The sequence below is a fragment of the Tympanuchus pallidicinctus genome, unplaced genomic scaffold (genome assembly GCF_026119805.1).
Source record: "Tympanuchus pallidicinctus isolate F22 unplaced genomic scaffold, pur_lepc_1.0 scaffold29, whole genome shotgun sequence".
Lineage (NCBI taxonomy): Eukaryota > Metazoa > Chordata > Aves > Galliformes > Phasianidae > Tympanuchus > Tympanuchus pallidicinctus.
In genome coordinates this window covers 4,732,608-4,753,066 of record NW_026294746.1, presented here as the reverse complement: position 1 = coordinate 4,753,066, position 20,459 = coordinate 4,732,608, and the positions used below count along the sequence as shown (strand labels likewise).

The window sequence follows — 20,459 nt, the reverse complement described above, 5'->3', positions numbered from 1 at the left end:
GCACATCTGTCCCTTGTAAATGTTCTGTGAGCGTGTGTTTGTTCAGCTGGTGAGTCCACGGATTGAGCAGTGCCTGAGTCTCTTCTCTGCAGAGGTCTCTCCTTCAGATTAGTTGCACATGGCAGTCTTCAGGAGACAGTTCAAGGCTGCTCTGTCCCCAGTTCTTGCTTGTTTGTGATGCACACTTACAGTGGGAGGCAGAGGTTCTCAATACACAGGTCCTGTTCTTGCTATATCTAGACTGTTTCTGGTCAAGGTAGTCCATGTGAACAAAACATTTCACTTGCAGAGGGGATCCAACTGGGATGGCTGTCACAGATTTACTAAGGATGTGAAAGAATAGGAAGGTTACCTTGAAACTGAAAGCCAGCCTTTAAAACTGTGCAGATAAGTGCTGTGCAGAGGTGTGAGAGCTGCTGGGTGAGAAGAGGGAGAGTCAGAGGCCAGAAGCAACTGAAGTCGTGTTGCAAAAGCTATTAAGAATTCAAGTGACAATACCAAATCTAATGACTCTGTTTTGGGAGATAATTGTGACAAGAGCACCATTTACCACACAATTAGAAGAGGGAAATTAAAATGAAGGAAGGAAGCAGGGAAGAGCATGGGAAAATAAACTGAGAAATAACTGGGCAAGAAGATTAGCAAAGAACATGTAACTGAGTAAAGACAGCTCTGGAGCCACAAGCCCTCAGATCAAGGACAGCTGAAATGCTGTTGGTCCTTTCCAGATGCACATGTGTATGTATTACATGTGTATAAGATGAGAAATTAATGTGTTACTGCACATCTAACATAGTATATTACTTTACAAAGAATTAAATGAAAGGATTTAAGAGCATTCAAGATTATAGCCCCCTCCCCCCCCCCAAAAAAAAAAAAATCATTAATCCCATCTGTCAGGCTGAAAAATGTTGCTTTTGTCTTTTTTGGATCACAGGACTTTTTATGGATGCTGGATATGCACACCAGTTAAAATATTCCTTCATGTGACACAGGGAAAAAGCAATTGCTGCCTCCTGTCGATCAGTGACTGGGGACTTGGGAATGCTTCTGTGTTCCTCCAAGAAGCCATAAATTACAGCAGTTGTTGCACAGAGCTGCATTTGCCCTGGCAAATGTTGCTCCTCCATGTGTTAAACAAGTATCTGTTTCAGTGCTAAAAGCTCAGCGTTCCATTTGCTGTAATGAAAAGGAAATAATTTTGTTACAGTTTCAAAGCCTGTCTATGCTGTTGGAGCACGTTGTATGTTCTTATCTTCGTGTAGGCAGTAATTTGGTTAGTCTACCCATCTACTGAGTGTTGAAGGAAAAAAGGTGTAGAAATTGTAGCATGCTGCCCACAAATAGGAAGAAGCAGGTGAGGAGGCTATCAGGAAATACTCAGCTGCATCAGTTCTCTGCTTTGCTCTCAGCTGCTGAATTTGAATATTACTCTGTTGGCAGAAGGGGCAGCTAGGGGAGGTTCCCTAGGTATGAGAGAAGGACTGTGCAAACATTTCTTGATAAAGCCCCACCTGAATCTCATCACTCTGACTCTTGCTCATACAAATTTTGTCCTTGTTCTGTCACTTCAGGAGTAGCTATATTTAGTTCACATGAATTACACTGAATAATACTTCTGCAAGATCAGATTTGGACACAATTTGTTGAGCTTCAGGCTGCTGCAGCTCATCTCTTTCAGCTTTGAAGTCTGAAAGGAGGCAGGGAGTGAAAGCCAGCTGTCAGGGCTGCCCCCCTTGATTTCACAGCAAGGTTACAAATTCCTAGTGGAAAACCTTAACCAAATTAGTTAAGACTCATTGAGCATGTCAAAAAAAGCCAGCCATGGGGTGACTGATAAAAAAGTGACTGTAATGCAGTGTGGATGTGCTGCAAAGATTTTGCAGAGCTCTGCGTAGACTCGACTCCTGACTTTTAGCTCACAGCATTTTGCAGTGAAAGGAGCAGCCTCATCTGCTGCCCTCCCAGTCTGCACACCCCTCACATCCAGCTTAAATCTGCTCCACAGGCTGTAGTGTGTTCAGGCACCTGGGTTCTGCACAGAACAAGCAATGTATTTCCAAAGGATGCATCACCTCCTCTCTTCATCCTGTAGCCTACCCTGATACTGCCACAGGGACTTACAGCAACGCTTGACAGTGGAAACAGACCCTTCCTACTACTGTCACTGAAACTACATATTTATACAGTACCTATAAATCAGGAGCGTGCTGAGGAGCTTCACAGCCCATGTCTGCGTCAGCAGCATTGGTATCGTTGGCCTCATCACATTTACAGCTCTCTGGAGCCTGCAGAACTTCAACCTATTAGTGCACTAAAAAGAGTAAATGGGAATGTATTGCAGCCTCCAAGCAAACCCAGAAAGGGTCAGATTTTTAAACTCACTGAGTGTAATGAGACTGCATCCCCAGATCAGGATTTAACTAAGACTCACACTCTTACCTCCCAGGAGTCTGTCCTGATTTTGGCAACTGTTCTGATTCCTGTGTCTGACAAAGCTGCAGTGGGCATTGCTCCAGACTAGACTGTGCTTCCCAGCCCTTCTGTTCTCCCTGTGCTCTGTGTAGTCACATGTTGTGCAAGTTCAGCGACAGGAGTTATTCACACTCTTCTTTCGCTCTGCTCCTAGGGGAGACTGGCTGCTGGGATTTGTATACAGAACCTCTTCTGTCCAGCTAAATGTTGCTGGCCTCCAGCCAGTCAAGCTGGACGACAGGAGGATGGTAAACATGGACCTTTCATCTGTAGTAAGTACTACTTCTAGTCTCACTTTTCCCATCTGTCCTCACGGTCACTGGTCAGGAGGAAGCGTGATGCTGGGACGGTAGGTCAGCAGCTGGGGAACGTGCAGCTACGCATGGCAGCAGAGCAGGTGCAGCCTGCAGCCTTATCTGGATGGCTCCTCCAGCACAGTGCCAGTTCACACGGGGATGATTGCATGCCCTTGTACCTTGGTCCTGGGCCACAGTGACCCTGGTGCAAGAGGCAGCTTGCACTGACAGCTCTGTGGTAGCAGTTTGCTGGTTTGCTGGGCTGCGAGGCTGCTGTGTTTTGGGGTACGTGTTTTCAGGAGGCAGGAGGTGTTGCTTCACCTGTTTCACCTGTGTGCATGGTAGACACTCAGCTTCCTCAGAGCTGTCATTACTGATTAGCAGTATTCAACTCGATTATCGTAAGCAAACTAATGATCTCAGTGCCTCATCGTTACTCATGAGCGAACTCTTACAGAGCAGATCATGCAGAACTTGGCTTCTGTGTTCGTAATCACTGGGATCTTGGACGTGCAGTCTTGTTTTCCCTTATCTTCATGATTCAGCTCATCTTTTACTCTGCAGATTGGACTGGAGGAGCACAAAGCTCAGGGCACATCTGTCATCATTCTTCCTGCTGTGACCCCTCCTGCCTGTTCCCACAAGCTGGTAGCACTGTCAGTGTTGCTCTGGAGCCAAAGGCACTTTTAAATTCTTTCAATTTTTTGAGAACCAGCCTGCTGATCCTAAAAATACCCAACTGTTACCAGCTCGTTTCATTCATTAGAACTGAGCTATGAGCCCTTGCCAGAAAACACAGAGCTTAATGCCATACAGATAAAATAAGAACTTCACAGACCAAAATGTGGGCCTCCTAGAAGGAAGTGGTATGATAGAACCTTTTAACATTGGTCCAGCACTGTAGCTGTTCTGGAATCTTTGCACTTTCCTGGGTTGCCTTGGTTAGCATTTCCACACACTCCCACATTCATTTTTTTCACTATCCCTGGGATTGTCATCAGTCACTTGCCAGCATCTAAATGGCTGAAGAAGCCAAGCAGTGATGACACTGGGGTGATGTTTCCTGTCAACTTAGTCCAGGTTGCTCTCCTCTCTTCAGAGCCCCTCCTTCTGTTGACCTTTTGCTTTCTGACCCTCAAACCCCCTGGAGTCCTGCAGACCTGACCCTGCCCTCAGCCTCTCCATTCTTCCCCAAAGGAACCATTTACCATTCAGCTAAATGAATCGTGGCTGCAGAGCTGCTATCTGCTGATCTTCTGCTGTTGTGCATCTGTGTCTGCGCTGCCTGATGCCAGCAGACAATCCCAGCACTGTTCTCATTTCAGAAAGAGCTGACACTTTCACTTCTTTAATCTTACTGCAAAGCACTGGGGGGGAAAAAAGAGCAATTCCCACAGCAAGGAAAACGTGTATTAAGTAAGTGTCATTCTCTTGATCCATTTTCCAGAGCATGGAGCTTTATGAAAAGAAACACAGTGTGTTCTGACAAACATTTTAAAAGTAAAAAGAGAGAGCAAGAAGGGGAAGGAAATATTCAGAAGCTCTGTGTAAAAAGTGACAAGTAAGCAAGGATGGATCTTGCTGCAAATGTAGTGCAGTTGCATAAGAGAAATATAGAGAGATGTTTTCTATAAATTGCAGAATACAAGAAATCTGCTTTACTAAAGAAAAAAAATCTGTCTTTCTAGTAGAGGAAACAAAACATAAGAACAGCTACAGTAGTTCACACTAATATCCATCAAGTTCAGTATCCTGCCTAACAGAACATCCTCCTGATTTTTCTACAGAAATAGAGAAGATGGCTCTGCACACCCATGGCAATGCATATTCTTATGTATAGATGTAAATCAGGCATCTGCCTTGCAGAGAGCTTGTCATTTGGTGCACATTTCAGAGAAATGGAGTGTAATGGCTCAAGCAAAGGAGGACTAAGAGGCCTCCTTCAGCTTCCCAGTAAAGGTTTTTTCTTTTTTTCTTTGTTTTTTAAACCTAATTCCATAAAATGTTTGGAGTTTCCTATCATTTAGATGTCTTATGCAGAAAGATTTATAACCCACAACACACATCTGATTTGAAAAAGGTCCTGAAGCGATGCAGAGACTCTGCTGTCTGTAGATAGTGTTGCCTGAGAAGTGTTCCATGGTGAGTGCCTTCTGCTGTGGGGTAATTCATTGGAGCCTATTGCTTTGCTGCTTCCCCCTATGAGTTTTTCTCTTTGAGCTTTGGCTCTCAAAACATTAAGAATAAATAGAATGACTTGAGAAATGGGCACATTCACAGCCCACAGAGATGGGGCTGCTGAAGAGGAGACAGCTTGATGCGGTGTTTCCAGTCAGGGTGCTTGGCTGTGTGTGGAAGAGTTTGGCTTGCTGGGATTGCAGAGATCTCTGATGCATCCTGAGATCACCAGAAAAATACAGTTCATTCTCAGCTTCAGTGGAAATTAAGCATCTGAAAAACAGGAGTGCTTTTCAATTAAGCTCTCACTGCTTTTGAGGAACAGTAATGATGATCGTTAATTGCCTGCTTTTCAGCACAATGAGCAGGCACTGGGATGAGCTTATCCGTCATGCCTTCATTTTATTTCTGCCCTCAACCCTCACAGACCATCCTGGGGCTCTGCAAAGGACCTGGAAAGATCTGCAAAGAGTGGCTGTGCAGCCACCCAGCTGCCGAGGGACCTTCAGCAAGGACAGCTGCAACACTGGAGTCCTTCAGGTCCCACTGAAACGCAGCCAGGGATAGGCAGGGATGAGCAGTGATAGAGAAATAAAGCTTGGGTGATGCAGGGTGCTGAGTGTGAAAGTATTGCACAGACAGCTTCAGTGTTGTGTCATCTCACTGTCCGTCCAGGATGAGCAATAGTCTGGGCCCAAAGGGGTTGGTTCTCTTTGCATCACAGTCTTCCAATGAGTGGTGGACTAGGAGACCTCGCTCTGAGCACGAGTTCACCTGTGAGGCATTTCTGGCACGTCTCTCTTGATTAGTATGTGTTGGGTTTTTTTTTTTCTGGCTGTCAGTAAAAAAAAGAATGAAGGAAGAATGTTCTCCCACTCAACAAATGCAGTTATAAAAGCCTTCCTGATGGTTACAATGGGACTGATTTGTTCAGTGGATTTATTTGACAGCACCTGTTAGGGATACCAAGGAAGTGACTGAGCTGTAATGGATTGATTGCTGTTTGTTAAAGTGGGATATTGTAGATTACATTTTGCACTAACATTTGAATACTGCAGCACTGCTCAGAGTCAGAAGCAGAAGCTCACAAGTCAGGAATGGCTGCTTCTGTTCCTCTGGGCAGTTCTACTGCAGCAGAAAGCAGGGATGAACTCTCAAGCTTGGGGCAATAGGAATGCATGGCTGCAAGTCTGCTAGAGAGAACGTTGGCAGCTAAATTCTCCTTTTTGTGCTTTTCACTGACATGGTGTCTGAATGGCAGCTGCTCAAATCATGCTGGAGCTGATAAATTCCCATAAAGGGAACAACAGAAACGCCACCTGAGATTAAACCCCTCCTTGCTCAAGCACACAGCTGGATGGAGCTGTGGTTTGTACAGCTCACAGACACAAGTGCTTTTTTTTATCTCTAGAGCAGTTGCTGTAACAGGATGTAGCAGCAAAACGTGCTCACAGCCGTGTTCTCCTGCAGCATCTCTGCATGACAGAAGGCAAAACAGCAGAGCTCGTTTTTAGAATAGTCCATGTCTCACCTTGGCACACCTTTGCTTCTTCCCTGTGAGCCACCTCAAAAGCTTTCTACCCGTTCTTTGCTGTGGGAACTGAGCGCTGGGGAAGCTGTCTTTCAGCAATTGAAAAACAGGAATAACTGATCTCTCTTCCAAAAGCGTTTTCAGAGAGAAGCTTAGTGTTCCTGTTAGAAGGGAATGCAAACAGGCTCCAAACAGTCTGGCCTTCAGCCAGCCAGGTACAGAAATACCAGAAGCAGATGACAAGTGTGAATCTTGTGCAATCCAATTGATTTGGCACTTCTGTGGTTCAGGCATTTCCCCCAAAATACTTTAAACTGTCGTTTATTTCTAGTATTCCCAAGACTTGAAGCAAAAAACTAATTGTGGGGATTAATTAAGAACACGGGGAGTTGGAAATGCAAAAGGTTGCCTGTTCTCATTATACCCTTATTCTACTTGTTTCAAATGAGCAGTGCCACCTCTCATGGTAACAGGAATGAAGAGGATCACAAGAGCAGCAGTGAGGTGCAGAACTTGGCTTCAGACAGTGGCTCCTGGAGAGCGTTCTCTCAAATCTGCACACAGGAAGGCAGACAAATCCAGTCCTCTTCACAGTGTCACAGGGAACTGATCTCCCCTGAAATAACTCCTTAGTGTCTCCTCTTTAGTCTCACAAGGTTTTCTTCTCAATCTATTCAGCATCCCAAATATGTGTTTCTTTTCTTCTCATCCCTTTGTCAGCTGGCAGAAGGGAAGTGCTGTTGGTGGTGGTGCTGGAACAGTTCTTTGGTGGCCAAGTTTGATGATGATTTCTTCCCAGAAGGATGTGCAAGTCTTTGTGAAGACAAGTCTGGTGGTTTGCTAGGCTGTAAGGGCTCTGTCCCTCTATTATTTGGGCTGCACTGGGATATAAAAGCTCACAGAGATGATTGCTTCCTCTTCATGTGTCCCTGCAACCCTGAAGTGGTCAGGCCTTAGTTTTGAGGGGTGTCTCTTGCTGTTGAACACATCTGGGAGCTCTGACGATTGAATCATATATTAAATACATGTTAAAGATGTTTTATCTTCAAGGAGTGGGCACTGATAGTGTTAATATATTGAAACAGAGGAAGGAACTGAAAGGCTTTCTCCAAAAAAGTGCAAACTGAGCCATTAATAACTTTTAGTTTGTTTTCCCTTGGTGGCAGATGAAAACTCAAAGGACGCTGCTCCTCCTTGCTCCATCACAGACGTACTGCTTAATCTTGATGTACCCCTTGGAAGGCAGGGGATATTTAGCTGCTCCTAAAAGGCAAAGAGAACCATTTTGAAGTACCCTATAAAAATTTGTTCTCATAAAGGCAGACAGTGCAGACTCTGTTCTTGACAGGTTTATAGCGAACAGGTTTGTAGCTGTAGGTTTTGCAAGCAGCCATCCCAATCACACAGCCATTACACAAGGAAAACTGCCAGTGAAAGCAATGGAAGTTTTTCCTACGTTGTGTTAATAATGTTTGGTTCTGGAAGAGTGGCTACACAAAGAACAGTCAGGTGGATTTAGGAGAATTTAGCTTCCTGTTTCCTCTGTCCTACCTGCTGGTGGTTGAACCCATGCCTTTAAGCCACCCATCCAAAGTTTCAGTCTGGCATGGGAGACAGTAAAGGACAAGAGGCTGTAATCTGCACCGGGAGGATGACACTAAAGAGCACAGCTCTCACTGAATCACCCACTAAAAGAGAGAGGGCAGTTTGATTTCTGGCAGTGCAGAAGTGGGTGTTGTGACCTAAGGAGGAGAGTTATGCCCTCATAACCCAGGCGTTATCTTGGAAGCTGTTATCACTCTTCAGCCACCACATCATTTCCTCCTTTCAGCACATACAGTCATTTCCATCAGCAAAATGGGAGCGGAGGGAGATATGAGCCATTGCCCCAGAGTGAGTGCTTGGGATCAGTACAAGTCTCATAAATGATGAGTCTTTTTGAGCAGTCTGAGATGAGGCACAGGACAGGAGCTGCAGGAAAAGTCATTTAGCGAATGGTGCAGCAAGAGCTCATTCCAATTCATTGGAACTAGCCAAGTTCATGCTTATTTCCTGTACCATTGAGCATAAGTCATGATTTGGTTTCCTGGTCTGAGATTTGGTAAGAGATGTTACCTGTGCTACGGGCAGGTAAGGAAGAGGAGGAGCTGGGGATGCCCTTCAGAGAATGCTGAAGCGTGCTCTGCACCCCAGAGCTTAGCTGGTGAAAACTGATCTCATTCCATGAAGCTAAAAATCTGGTCTGTTTTGGTAACGTTTGACTTCCAGATCTCATTATTCCTGGAGGAAGAAGGGGAGAGGAGGGGTGATGGGTCTTTGTCAGAGTCAGAGTCAGAGGGGAGGAGTCTCCCCCTGCTGCAGGCACACTGTTACACCATCCGGATACGGAGAGTTCATCTCATCTCAGAGTCCTCATTTGCAGAAACTGAGCTCCTCTAAAACTTCTCCATCATCCTGACTTGATCAGTGTTGCATCGCTGGTGGACTGCTGTAGTTCATGATGTCAGATTTCTGGGTCTTCCAAGTGCTTCAGTACATTAATGCAGCCTTTATTTTGGGCCATCTCTTTTCCCCTGAGGTCTAAGAGATTATGTTCAAACCATTTCCCAGCTACAATGACGTGCCTGGTGTATTCCAGGCCTTTAAGGCGTTCCTTATAACATCTAATTTAAGTACCTTCTACTTGACTTAGCACAGACAGATAAGTATTGTATTACAGCCACTGTAGGAGTAAGTGGCATGTTTAGTGCCAGTGACATGGCTGGAAAGACTCAGTGTTCACACACCACGTAGCTAAAGCTCTCCATCATAGTGCTCTTGGAACTGACAGAGGTGGGTTGAGAGGAAAACTGAGCTTCTCAGCAATGCACAACTCCAAACAGAAAAACAGTGCTCACCCAGAACTGCCAACATCGACGTGTGCCCACAAAAGGTATCAAAGTTTGGTGGAGAAAAACACAGAGGGAAGTAATGGCATTGGTGTGACACTGGCCTGAGCCCCCAGTTACAGCGGTGAGAAGGATTTGATCAGTGAGTTGTGGCTGAAAGGTGATTGTGTGTAAAAATTGCTGTCTTGCTCAAGAAGTGCCATTGAAATTCAAGCAGAACTTTTACCAGTCGAGCCGGTGAATTATTCAATCCAAAGAATTGCAGTTGTGCAAAGGGATGACTTAGAAGCAAAGCCTATTACCTCTGGCTGAATCATTCTCTAATCCTTATTCCATCAGTTATTCAGAGCAGGAATAGAAACATTAAAGAGGAATAATGCAAGAGACATTGAGAGTCTTTTCAAAGTAACTGCAGCTCCACAAAGTTTTCCACCAATGTAACTTGTTGCAGATGTCAAATCTACGTTTTTTATTAATCCATTTAAATTCCAGCTTCTGAATTACTGGTCATGTTCACTGTCTTCTCTTCAGGAGAACGTTGCTTCCAAAGAATGAATACTGGAGAATTGTGTTTCTGTGGTAACTCGAGCCAATCACAGCCTGTTTCAGGGTTTGCTTGATGTTCTGATGGTTCTCATGATGGAATCCTCTCTTCCACTGGCTTTTGCATGCACTCCAACTCCAGCACCGTTCCTCTGGCTGAGCAGTGTGAGGTTGCTGGGTCTTTGCTAAAAGCTTCCAGAAAACTCTGGGGAAAACAGGAAATTTTGGCAAAACCAAATGTCCTCTATCAGGCAGCACTCTGACAAGTGGGAGAAACTCCAAGCCTTGCAGCTTGGCAAAAGTGCCTGCATTTTAATTGATAACCAGCATAGCTTGGGAGCCCTGCCATCAGCCAGACCTTGCCACCGTATGGAAGCAGAAAGCTGCATGGGTTTTGAGGCAGTATCCATGACTGAGGATTTTTGGAAAGAAGAAATAGAGGCATTTGAGTTTCTTCCCTTAAACTTGTGTTTGTCAGAAGGAAATCCTGCAGATTGTTCACTGGTGATGCCAAGATGAGGAAACTCTTGATGTTAACTGAAAATCGTTCCATCGCTCTGTGAATTGATGGCTCCTCCAGCTGACTGATAGATCCACCTGATTGCTATTATGTCTATAATCAAATTGTCCCAAATTGGTGGTATAAATATTTGGGTTGTGTCCTCCAGTGACTCAAAGCACCATCAGTTACAAGAGGGGAGAAGTCACCTTAGCACAGTGATAAACCTAACCCACTGTTTTCATTTCCTTATAACAAGCATAAATTTGTTTGTTTTGGTTACAGGAGCACTTTTCCATTCCTTTTGTTTTGCTGTTCCTCCTGCACTTTGTTCTGACAAAGAATCAAGCAGCTGTTTATTTCTCTTCAAAGATTTTATTGTCCATTGCAATGTAGAAGTTCCCAGCACACCCAGCAGAAGCATTCAGCTCTTTGCACAGCAGATGGAAACAGGCTTTTGAGAAGTAGAATTGCTCAGTTTTCCCACTAGGATGCCTTCACAGCTTGGAAATAGCAGGGAATTTTGCTTGCTGTTCTGTCGGTGATGGTTCAGTAAGATTCCAACCACTGAGGTCATCATCTAGTTCATCTATGACTGCTCCATGCCATGTCACCCAGTGCCACTTCTACCCCAAGCACTGACCACCACAGGTCGATTGTAGCAACCATAGGGGTTTCAGAACAGAGCAAACCAAGAGATCCAGCAGCCCTTCCCAGCCAGTCTGTTGCGTTCTTGTTTCTCTCCACCTTGTCCAACGCTGTGCTCGTTTCCTTCTTTAGCACCAAGCTCTGCTGTGGGGCAGCAAAAGATTTGTACTTTTGGGGAGAGCGTCTTAACAGCCTGTCCACGAGACCCTGGATGGTTGTTTTAATTAACTGATCTGTTCAAAACATCAAGAGCTTGTTGAGCCATCTGGACTGATTAAAGCTGCATATTGCATTACTGACGTGCTGATTAAATCCTTCATTTTGCTCCAAGTCCTAAGTGCCTCCAAATGTTGCCACTCAGAGGCTGCTTCACGCAATTGGGCAGGAGCTCTGCGTTCTGCACTGTGCTTCCAGCTTTGGAGATCTGCAGACTGCTCTGTAGGAGGGTCTTGGCTGTAGTTACCTCTAACGTAGGGCTTGAACAGGACATCTGAATCAGAAAGGGCAGCTTCTGCCTTTAGCACATAACAGTAATTACCACTGCAGAGGAGGTTTTCTCTCCCTCCTGTGCCCTGACACGAAGGACACATTCCTAACATCTGCATCAGAAGGGTTTATCTTATCGTGGAAATCACCCTACAGATAAATGTCTGGTTATTTGCAACAGCATACTGCTGGTTTTAATTTGGTTTATGAACTTAAAACCTCGTGGACTCCCAGTTTTATATGGGACTGATCAATGCACATTTAAATACTGCCTCGTCTTCCAGCCAACACCCTCAGCAGTTGTTGCTCCAGTTACTTTATCTCCATACAAATGAGACATTTGCTTTTACAAGGAAGCTGAGGCACAGGGAGGGTGTGTAATCTAACTGAGAACAGGGAGTTGAACTGAGTCAAGGAATCTCCTGCTTGGGAGTCTGTCACCAGGGCAGATCACCTCCTCCTTTACCCTCATGGCACTCAGAGTCTGGTCTTGTCGCTCTGCATTTAAACATGCATTTCTCAAGGGTAAAGTGGTCCGGGAGCACAGCCGTGTAGGGGGATTTCCAGAGAATACCACATTCTTCAGACCTGTCCCTTTCAGCCTGTTGGAGCTGAAGCCAGATCTCATGGCAGCGGTGGCTTTTGGGATAGAGGACTGGATTGAGCTGGGCTCCCCATAGATTTCCCCTAACTGCACTCCTCCTGTTGCTTGTAGGTCAGTGGCCACCTGGACTACATGAAGCAAATGGACACGATTCTAAAAGCTGTGGGCATTAAAACCAAGGAATGTCAGCAGGAGAAGAAGGGCAGCACCAGACTTTTCTCCCCTCTAGCCAAGAAATCACAAGGAGCAGCAGGCAGTGAGACTCGGGAAGAGGAAAACACTGTGCAGGAGGAGGATGGAGCTGACAGTGACTGCCAAGCACCCACAACCAGCACCAGCGTGAGCTCTGCACTGACACAGCCTGCAAGTGCTGGCACGAGCAGCGATGGCAGCCTGCACCCAGGAGATGAATCCTTGGCCATCTGTGCTCACCGACAGGATTCCCCTGGATCTCTCTCTGCAGAGAGTTCACCTCCCTGCCCAGCTTGCCCCAGCAGTGCAAAGCAGGCAGCAGGTGATAACACAGACTGAACTGAACCTCCAAACCTCTCCTTGCAGCTGCCACGTGCATTGTGCCCAGCATCAGCTGCACGGAGCCATCCTCAGCCTCCTGCCCTACACAGTCTGCAGAGTTTCCCGTGCAGGGTGTGAATTGCTGCCCTGCAGCTCCCAAGGCTGCCGTGTGGCTGGGTGGGAGGCAGCAGAACCATCAGCAAGCCCACGCTTTGCCTGGCCTGCGTGGAGGCCAGTTGCAGCTCTTTGTGACGGGCAGGGATGCTCAGCACTAAAACTGCTCTCAGAGCACAATCAGTAAAACCCACAGAGCTGAGCTGCAGCTTTCAGACCCTGCTGAGGGCCCAGCACATGGCATCTCAGTATCACAGCTCTCACAGCAATCTCCCACAGCATCTCCCGCTGACAAGAAAAGGCTGATTCTGGTCCAAATCAGCATAGTTCCTCAGGAAGCAGTGGCAATCCCCTCATTGCACAAGCTCTTTTATTCTTGAGGGAAGCAGCTGCCACCATTGGGGATCATCTTTCTGGTACTTAGCTCTTGGGAAAGAGGGTGGCTCTGTGGGTATATTTAAGCATGTTGTGGAGAGGGACTCATTAGCAGGTCATTAAAAGCATTTTTCCACTTCAGCTCTGCTAAGCAGGGGGGCGAAAGGCTGAGAGCTGCCCTCCCCACTCTGCTGCAGGTTTGCTACCATGGCTCTGACACTTTCCAACCAACAAGGTTGTTTCCCTTCCTGCAAACTGATGGTGATGAGTGTCTGAGACCTCGTTACCACTAGGAACGTGCTTTGAGTCCCATAGGTGAAGGACAGCCAAAAACAGAATGGGCTTTTTATGACTTAGTGCTTCGTGAAGCTTTTTCCCTTGCAAGCCAGCAACACATGGAGACTTTCTTCTTGCCATCCCACACACATCTCCAGCCTTAAAAGCCCCCTCTAGTTATATTTTAATGGGTTTAAAATAAAGCTAATACTTGGCATAGAATAAACATAAACCTGTTTGATTTCTCCCTCCTTCCATAAAGTGAATTGACATCCGCTCCCTTTTTCCCCAGTCTCAACCTGGAGGGACTCAGCTTTACACAAGTTCCTTTTCTGACTGATTTTGCTCCTCAGCCCAAGAAAATGCAACCTGGCGAGAACGTGGCAAGAGGATAAACTCCCTCCTGTGAGCACCTCTGGGTTTTTCAGCGTTAAAACAAGTGCTGTGTGCTACGAATACCTTCCCACCTCCCGATCTGGCATGTTTCATTGACTCAGTGCAGTTGTAGCTTGTGATTTTGATTCACTTGCAGCCCTGCCTGTGCCAGCAACCTCCCGAGCTTTCCATACACCTTACCTCTGGATTATTTCTCATGCAGTCGAACACACAGCACAGCAACACAGGAAGACAAGGAACGAGACTTCGCCTGGCGTGCGGTTTTCTTCTCCTGGCCTCCTGTGTTGGAGGGATGCTTGGGGTTCTCTTGTGCAAGTGTGGGCTTCAGGAGGGCAGCCAAAACCTCCTGGTGGAGTACCAGTCCAGGAAGGGCACAGCAACAGCCGACCAACCCATCTCTGATCTGAAAGGCACTTGAGGAAGTATTAGCAGAAAAAAGTTGTTGGTGTTTATTAAGTGCCTGCGGACTGCATTGGAAGAAAAAGAAAAAAGAAAAAGATTTCTAAACAGCATCGTCTTCAAATTGATGGGTTGTCAGAGCAAAGTGTGATGGCTGTATGCCAGAAATAGGAAGCTGTGGGATGAAAGCTGAAGGGAAGCTTATTTCGTTCCTTACTACTGTCAGGATACCCGTGGAGCTACAAACGAGCTGAACACCCACACCCGTGTGGAGTATCCAAAAAGCAGCGTTGAGCATTTTGCACCAGATTTAATCCCCCATAGCGCTGCCTGCTCGTGATTACATGGGATGGTTTCAGCATGCTGCAAGTCACTGCTTTCACAGGAAACTGACAGAAACAGCCCAGATCAGGCGAGAAAATTAAGTCCCCAGGGGACATGATGTGCTGAGCACTGGAGCAGCCCCGAATCTGGCCCGCGAGTCACAGGACGTGCTTCCCATCTGTTTTTTTCCCCTTGATGTGAGTGAGGGGCGACCTGCTGGGCTGTACAAGCAGAAGCTGAGCTCCTCCCCTGGGCGCAGTGGACATACCCAGGTGGCACTCAGGCCTCAGGGGTGCCGAGCTGCCGGCACTGCAGCTCCAGCTCTGGGTTTTCCATCTCAAAAAGGCCGACCAAGCGAGCAGTGGGGGCAGGCAGGGCACCTTCAGCTGCCGGCTGCAGGCTGTGTTCATTTGCCACCGCCTCGGAGACAACGGAGTCGGTCTCAGCTTGCAAGGCGAGGACGTTCTTGAGGGACGTGGCCGCACGGGGCCCGCTGTTGGAGTTCCTCATGGAGAGAGAGATGGCGCTGGGCCGGGGCTCCCCGGTGCGCCGGCAGCAGGGCAGGTATTTGCCCATGGCTCTCTTGAAGTCCCTCATGAAGAGCGGGTAGATGATGGGGTTCATGGTGCTGTTGCAGTAGCCCAGCCAGGTGAGCACGTCAAAGAAGCCAGCAGGGACACAGTCACACACTGCCTGGGGGGGACAGCAAGGTCAGCGGCCACTGCCACTGGAAAAAAAGCTCGCTCTGCCAAAAGAAAACCCAAGAACTTGCTTACCTGCGTCACATTGGTGACAAAGAAGGGGAGCCAGGCCACGAAGAACATGCCCAGCAGGATGCCCAGTGTCAGGCTGGCCTTCAGCGCCTTCTTGCTGTGCTTGTTCGCAAACCTCCTGCTCTCGCTGCCAGCTGCAGGCTGACTTGGGGCATGGGGAACCTGCAGTGGGAGTTGGGGTGGTGAGTAAGAATTTCTCCTGCCCAAGGGAAGTGGCATTTGGTGCTGCAAATCCTGCAAGAAAATCCCACTCTTACATCCCTTCTGGCAGAGGCGGGAGGACGGCCCACCCCACCACCTCTGTACCATAAATCAGGAAGAGGAAGCAATAGAAAACCTCAACACTGAGAAGATTATTTTTTCCCCTGTGAAACAGGAGCTTTATCATTAAGTGACATAGGAAACCCAGCTCAGTCAGTGCTTTGGTAAGACTGAGAGTAAAGCGTGCCCCAAAGAGGCAGCTGTGGCTGCTGAGTAGAGCAGCAAAATAATCATATTTTTTAAAGTGGGGCGTCAAGCATTTCAGCCTACAAACACCCTCACTAACTCAGTTCTCTGTCCCTTCTTGCAATCTAAAATTAATTAGTATCTCAGCTCTGCCACAATTAGGTGAGGCTCTGTTGCCACTCAGCTTCCTGCCCAAAAAGAGAACAAAAATCCATTTAAAAGCTGACGCTGCATTTTCAGCTGGCCACTCACCCGAGCTGAGGCGAGGCTCCTATCAACAACCTACAACCTGCACCCTGCTGGGACATTTGCCTCATTTCAATTCAGCTGAAAAGTTGGTGGGTGCAGGCTCCCCGTGGCAGAGGAAAGCAGCTGGGCATCCCCCAGCAGTACAGCAGTGGGGCCATCAGGCTGTGATGGGTTTGGTTGGGTTGAGTTGGATTTGGTTGAATTGGGCTTGGTGTGGTTGGGTTTGGTTTCTCCATGGAGTCCAAAACCCGTCACCCAGGGGAAAAGAAAACAAGCATGTTTTGATATTCCTGCCTCTCCTTTGATTCTCATTTTCCTTTTCAGAGCCTGGTGCAGCTCATCGTGCGCAGGAGGGCTGGCTAGGTCTGAGTCCTGGCTGCTTTCTTAAAAGAGAACAACAAACCAAATCAAGGTACTTCAATGCAATTAAGTTTGTCTTTTCCTGTAGGATATGAGGTCAATAAAGCCTATTAGAAGGAATTAAAGCTGTTAGATTTAGTGGCAATTACCTTCTCCTGGAGATATACAGACAGCCCCAGCTGCAGCCACGCTTTGGCTGCAGGAACACACGTGCTGCTGCTTAACCAGCAACCTCAAGTAAAGAGCTATCTTGCAGTTCCCATTGTAGGCCAGGTAACAAAAATAGAACCTGGATGTGCAAAATAAGGTGCCCTCCAGAATTTCCTATTTGCTGTTTAAGCTCCTTTCCCCCCCATACGGCTCGCACCCACCACAGCCAAGATTTGCTAGTTGAAAGTCAGATAAGATTAAAGCCCTCTGGGATGAGCGAAGCGGCATTTATTTTGTACCACTGAGCATTTTTGCATCTGAATTTATTTCTCTGCTTCTGCTCATGCTGTTCCTGTGCTCCTGAGCAGCTTCAGCGCTCAGCATCACTGGGATGAACGTGGGCACCACCGCAGAGCCACCGTCCTCCCTCTATGGAGGTGGGTGTTGCCCCAGATCCCCACTCTTATCCAGGAGAACAAGAGATGCTGCTGATGGCTGGCAGCGGTGGATTTGCTACTTGCAGGCTGCAGGAGTGTGACGAGGGCTGTGTGCTCCTGTCCCATCACAAATGCATGGCTCCCCACTGCACACCTCCTCTCCACAAGGAGCCCAGCTGCGTTCGGGGGCTGTGACACGGCGCATGGGAACAAGGCACACGCTGGAGCCCCCCATACTCAGGTTCGAGCTGCGTGGGCTTCCCAGCCTTCCCTGCTCCCTGGCTCCTGCAGAGGGCGCCGTCACCGTTTCCCCACCACCCCCCCAGCTGCAGCCCTTCACCTGCTCCGTGCTCTCGTCGGTGGTGGCAGTGGCCACGTTGGAGGCGAGGGAAGCCACCTGCACGGCTTGCTTGCGAGCTGCCAGGAGGATGCGGCAGTAGGTGAAGGAGATGGCGGCGGATGGGAGGAAGAAAGTCAGGCAGGAGGCCACCAGGGCGTAAGGCAAGCTGACCACCAGCCGGCACTGCTCCTCGTCCCCCCGGGAGGTGACGTTTGGGGACCAAACCTCGAATTCCAGCTTGTGCCAGCCCAGTTTGATGGGCAGGAAGGAGGCCAGAGCAGCCAAGGTCCAGGTGGCCAGGATGAGCCAGAGGGCCCTGCAGGATGTCATGCGCAGCTTGTATTTCAGAGGGGAGATGATGAGCAGGTAGCGGTCCAAGCTGATGACGCAGAGGTTGAGGATGGAGGCGCTGCAGCACATGACGTCGAAGGCGTACCAGAGGGAGCAGAAGTCTCCTCTCAGCACCCAGTGGCCGTAGAGCTGGTTGAGCATGGCGGGGGGCATCACCACCAACCCCACCATCAGGTCGGACATGAAGAGAGACACCAGGAAGTAGTTGGAGGTGTTGCGGAGGGAGCGCTGGGTGACGATGAGGAGGATGAGGAGGAAGTTCCCGGCTGTGGTCAGCAGGATGATGAAGCAGAGGAAGGCGGCCATCCAGCTGCTCCCCACCAGCAGTGAGCGCTCTCCCAGCACGCTGGCATTGGGGGATCCCAAAATGCCTTCCATGAGGAGCGGGGCAGCGGGGCTGGCTCTGCAGCCGGGGACCTTCTCCACCTGTGCTATGTGATCATGGCAGGAACCGGCTCCAGGGGAGGGAGCTCCATCTCTCCGGCTGTCCTCCTTGCTGCTCTCTTCTCCCTCTCTTCCCCTGCTCTCTCTCTTCACTGGCAATCAAGACAGAGTGACATTTCCAGGAGCCGATGAGCAGCAAGGTTCCCCTCCCTGTTACTCACAGCCAGGCTTCTGCTCGTCCCTGCGAATCCCCTCCGTGCCGGGATGTGCCCGGACAGCGCTGCTGGACGCCGAGGATGCCGTGGGCACCGGGGAGCTCTGGACGGGAGGACACGCCGGACTCTGTGATGCTCTGCACCAGGGAGTCAGACGGACCACGCAGCGCTGGGGACGCTCAGCTCTCAGCTCTCAGCTCTCCGCTGCCTTCGCCCACCTGCAGGGCTCTGCCCCACCGACCTCCTCCGTGCCTGAGCTTTGCTGCTGCAGCCGGAGACGGCGAGGAGAGGCAGAGCAGCCCTGGGGTGGGCGCGGGGATGCACCCAGCCACGCTCAGACGCGGGGAGGAAGATGCAGGAGCACGGGAAGCCGCCCGGCGGTGCCTGGCCCCAGGCAGAGGTGCGTCGGGCGTGCGGGGATGTGCGTGAACGGTGTGCGTGCAGCAGCCAGCCAGACTTTTACCTGCTGCTCTGCGATGCACAGCGCAGGATGCAGAAATGCCGATACGGAGGAGGTGGGGCGGAGGGGAGAGGAGGAGATGCAATGAATTGCTAATGAACACGGGGATTTGGGCTAAACTTTGCGAAGTGGCAGCCAGAGAGTTCCCTTCTGTGCCTTAAAGACACAGCCCGCACCGTGCTCTGCCTCCCCTCTGCCGTGCAGACCCCATGCTCACTTTGCAGGCCAACAGCGCTCTGAGGCTGAGCCCGACCGCCAGTGCTGAGTGCAAGGTTCCGTCCTCAGTGCCGGCTGACGAGAGCACAATTTTGCATAACCAAATACAGAGCAACAAAGCCTGCATCCAGTACCTGCAGCTGCCCTCTCAGACAGCAGCCAGAGGCAGGCAGGGGGCTGGGTGGGCCCAGGGCGACTTGCCCCTTTGGTAGCAAGGCTGAGGACCCTACGTGCCCCAGCAGCTCCTCCAACCCATCCTCCAGAAGATGCTTCCAAATCTCCAGGTGCCATCGTGCAACCTGAGCTCCCACCTCCACCTTTCACAGTCAGTACCTCGAGGTGCTTGGCAGACACTGATCGTTTTCTTCTCGTTGCTGGCAGGGTTTGTCCTTCAAACGGGCTCAGGGCCCACTGAGGGCACCGCAGCCACAGGCACCGACCTCAGTGCTGATGGAGAGATGGGACAATGGGACACCCCTGCATCTCCGTGGCCACAGCAGCAGCGAGTTGTGAGGATGTGCCTGTGTGACCCTAACGCACTGCCTGTGATACCAGTGGGAAACGAGAACGTGAATGAAGGGAAGGAACAGAACTTTGTCTCTTTATCAAGATCTGCTTCGCTAATCTGCTTTTCAACAACTGTCCCACTTTTCCTAGCAGCTGAATGGGAGTGCCTGGCCTGGATGCCATCTGCGAGCAAGACAGAAGGGAGATGCACAGCAGGACTCATCTCTGTGTGTGAGGAGCACGGTGCTCCCCCCAGCAGTGTGCCACTCCATAGCTGCTCAGGATGAGCTCCCCTGGGTGCCTGCGCGTGGCTTCTGCCCCTTTGCATCTGCAGGATCTCCTCCTGGGACGCTCTGCTCCCATGCAAACCTCCGCAGCCGGCCCTGCGTCACGCTGTCCTGGCAGGCAGCCCGGGGCAGAGCACGCACACGCGAGGCTCTGATCGCAGCAGGAGGTTGCTTTAGAAATGCGTTTGTACCAGGAAAGCCTCACTTCCTCGTCCCATCTGTGCTGGGAACAAGCAAGGAAACCCACCCTGAGCCCACGCTGTGGCGGCCTCCCAGCTGGGATAAATCACTGCAGCGGCACACGTTTATCCCAGCTGGGCCACGCTGCTGCTCCAACGCCCCGCTTCCTTCTCAGCACCGCTGCACCCCAAGCTTGGAGCATCTCAGCTTCACCGCAGAGCTTCTGCTCCAGAGCAGACTGAACAAAGCCTGAGCACCTGAGCATGCTGCATTCCCTCCAGCAACTGGAGCCTTACGTGAAGTCCTGGTCCAAGCTTGTCTTCCTCCGGCCCAGAAACGCTCCTGGAAGCCGCAAAACGTGCTGGATCGAGAGTGTCACCTAGTGGCAACAGAACCGACCGAGGTCGCACGAACCCGCAGGGAGCCCTTGCACAGCCTACGAGAATGGGACCAGAAGTGCAGACACGGGCCAGGTGCTGCATCCCTGCGATTGGTTTTCCTTCCAGCGGCTCTCCCTGCTCTTGAAGGGAAGGCAGCAGAAAGCTGAAGGGAACCGTG

General features: G+C 49.5%; 2 protein-coding genes across 7 annotated transcripts in view; one reads left to right on the top strand and one right to left on the bottom strand.

Annotated features, from left to right (window-relative positions):
- Window positions 1-13,673, top strand: part of TMCO4 (transmembrane and coiled-coil domains 4) — a 37,210-nt gene extending 23,537 nt beyond the window's left edge. For 2 of the 5 annotated variants that reach the window (XM_052691792.1, XM_052691793.1), the window contains 2 exons: window positions 2,630-2,747; window positions 12,260-13,673. In XM_052691792.1, the coding sequence (XP_052547752.1) occupies window positions 2,630-2,747; window positions 12,260-12,679 (538 nt within the window). In that variant the 3' untranslated portion in view covers window positions 12,680-13,673. Of the gene's footprint in view, window positions 1-2,629; window positions 2,748-3,335; window positions 11,358-12,259 lie in introns of those variants that run through there. The other 3 variants (XR_008208754.1, XR_008208753.1, XM_052691795.1) reach the window with 3 other exon arrangements.
- Window positions 7,632-20,431, bottom strand: HTR6 (5-hydroxytryptamine receptor 6). Of its 2 annotated transcripts, XR_008208755.1 has the most exons (4): window positions 17,302-20,431; window positions 15,322-15,480; window positions 14,003-15,238; window positions 7,632-7,743 (listed from the first exon to the last, which is right to left on the bottom strand). XR_008208755.1 is itself a non-coding variant. In XM_052691806.1 (3 exons), exons 1-3 carry the CDS (start codon window positions 18,028-18,030, stop codon window positions 14,825-14,827), a joined length of 1,302 nt encoding a protein of 433 aa, XP_052547766.1. In that variant the 5' UTR covers window positions 18,031-20,431; the 3' UTR covers window positions 13,897-14,824. The 2 variants fall into 2 exon arrangements, 1 of the variants encoding a protein (XP_052547766.1); XM_052691806.1 differs by lacking the exon at window positions 7,632-7,743 and having other exon boundaries at window positions 13,897-15,238.
- Window positions 20,432-20,459: the final 28 nt, after the last annotated feature.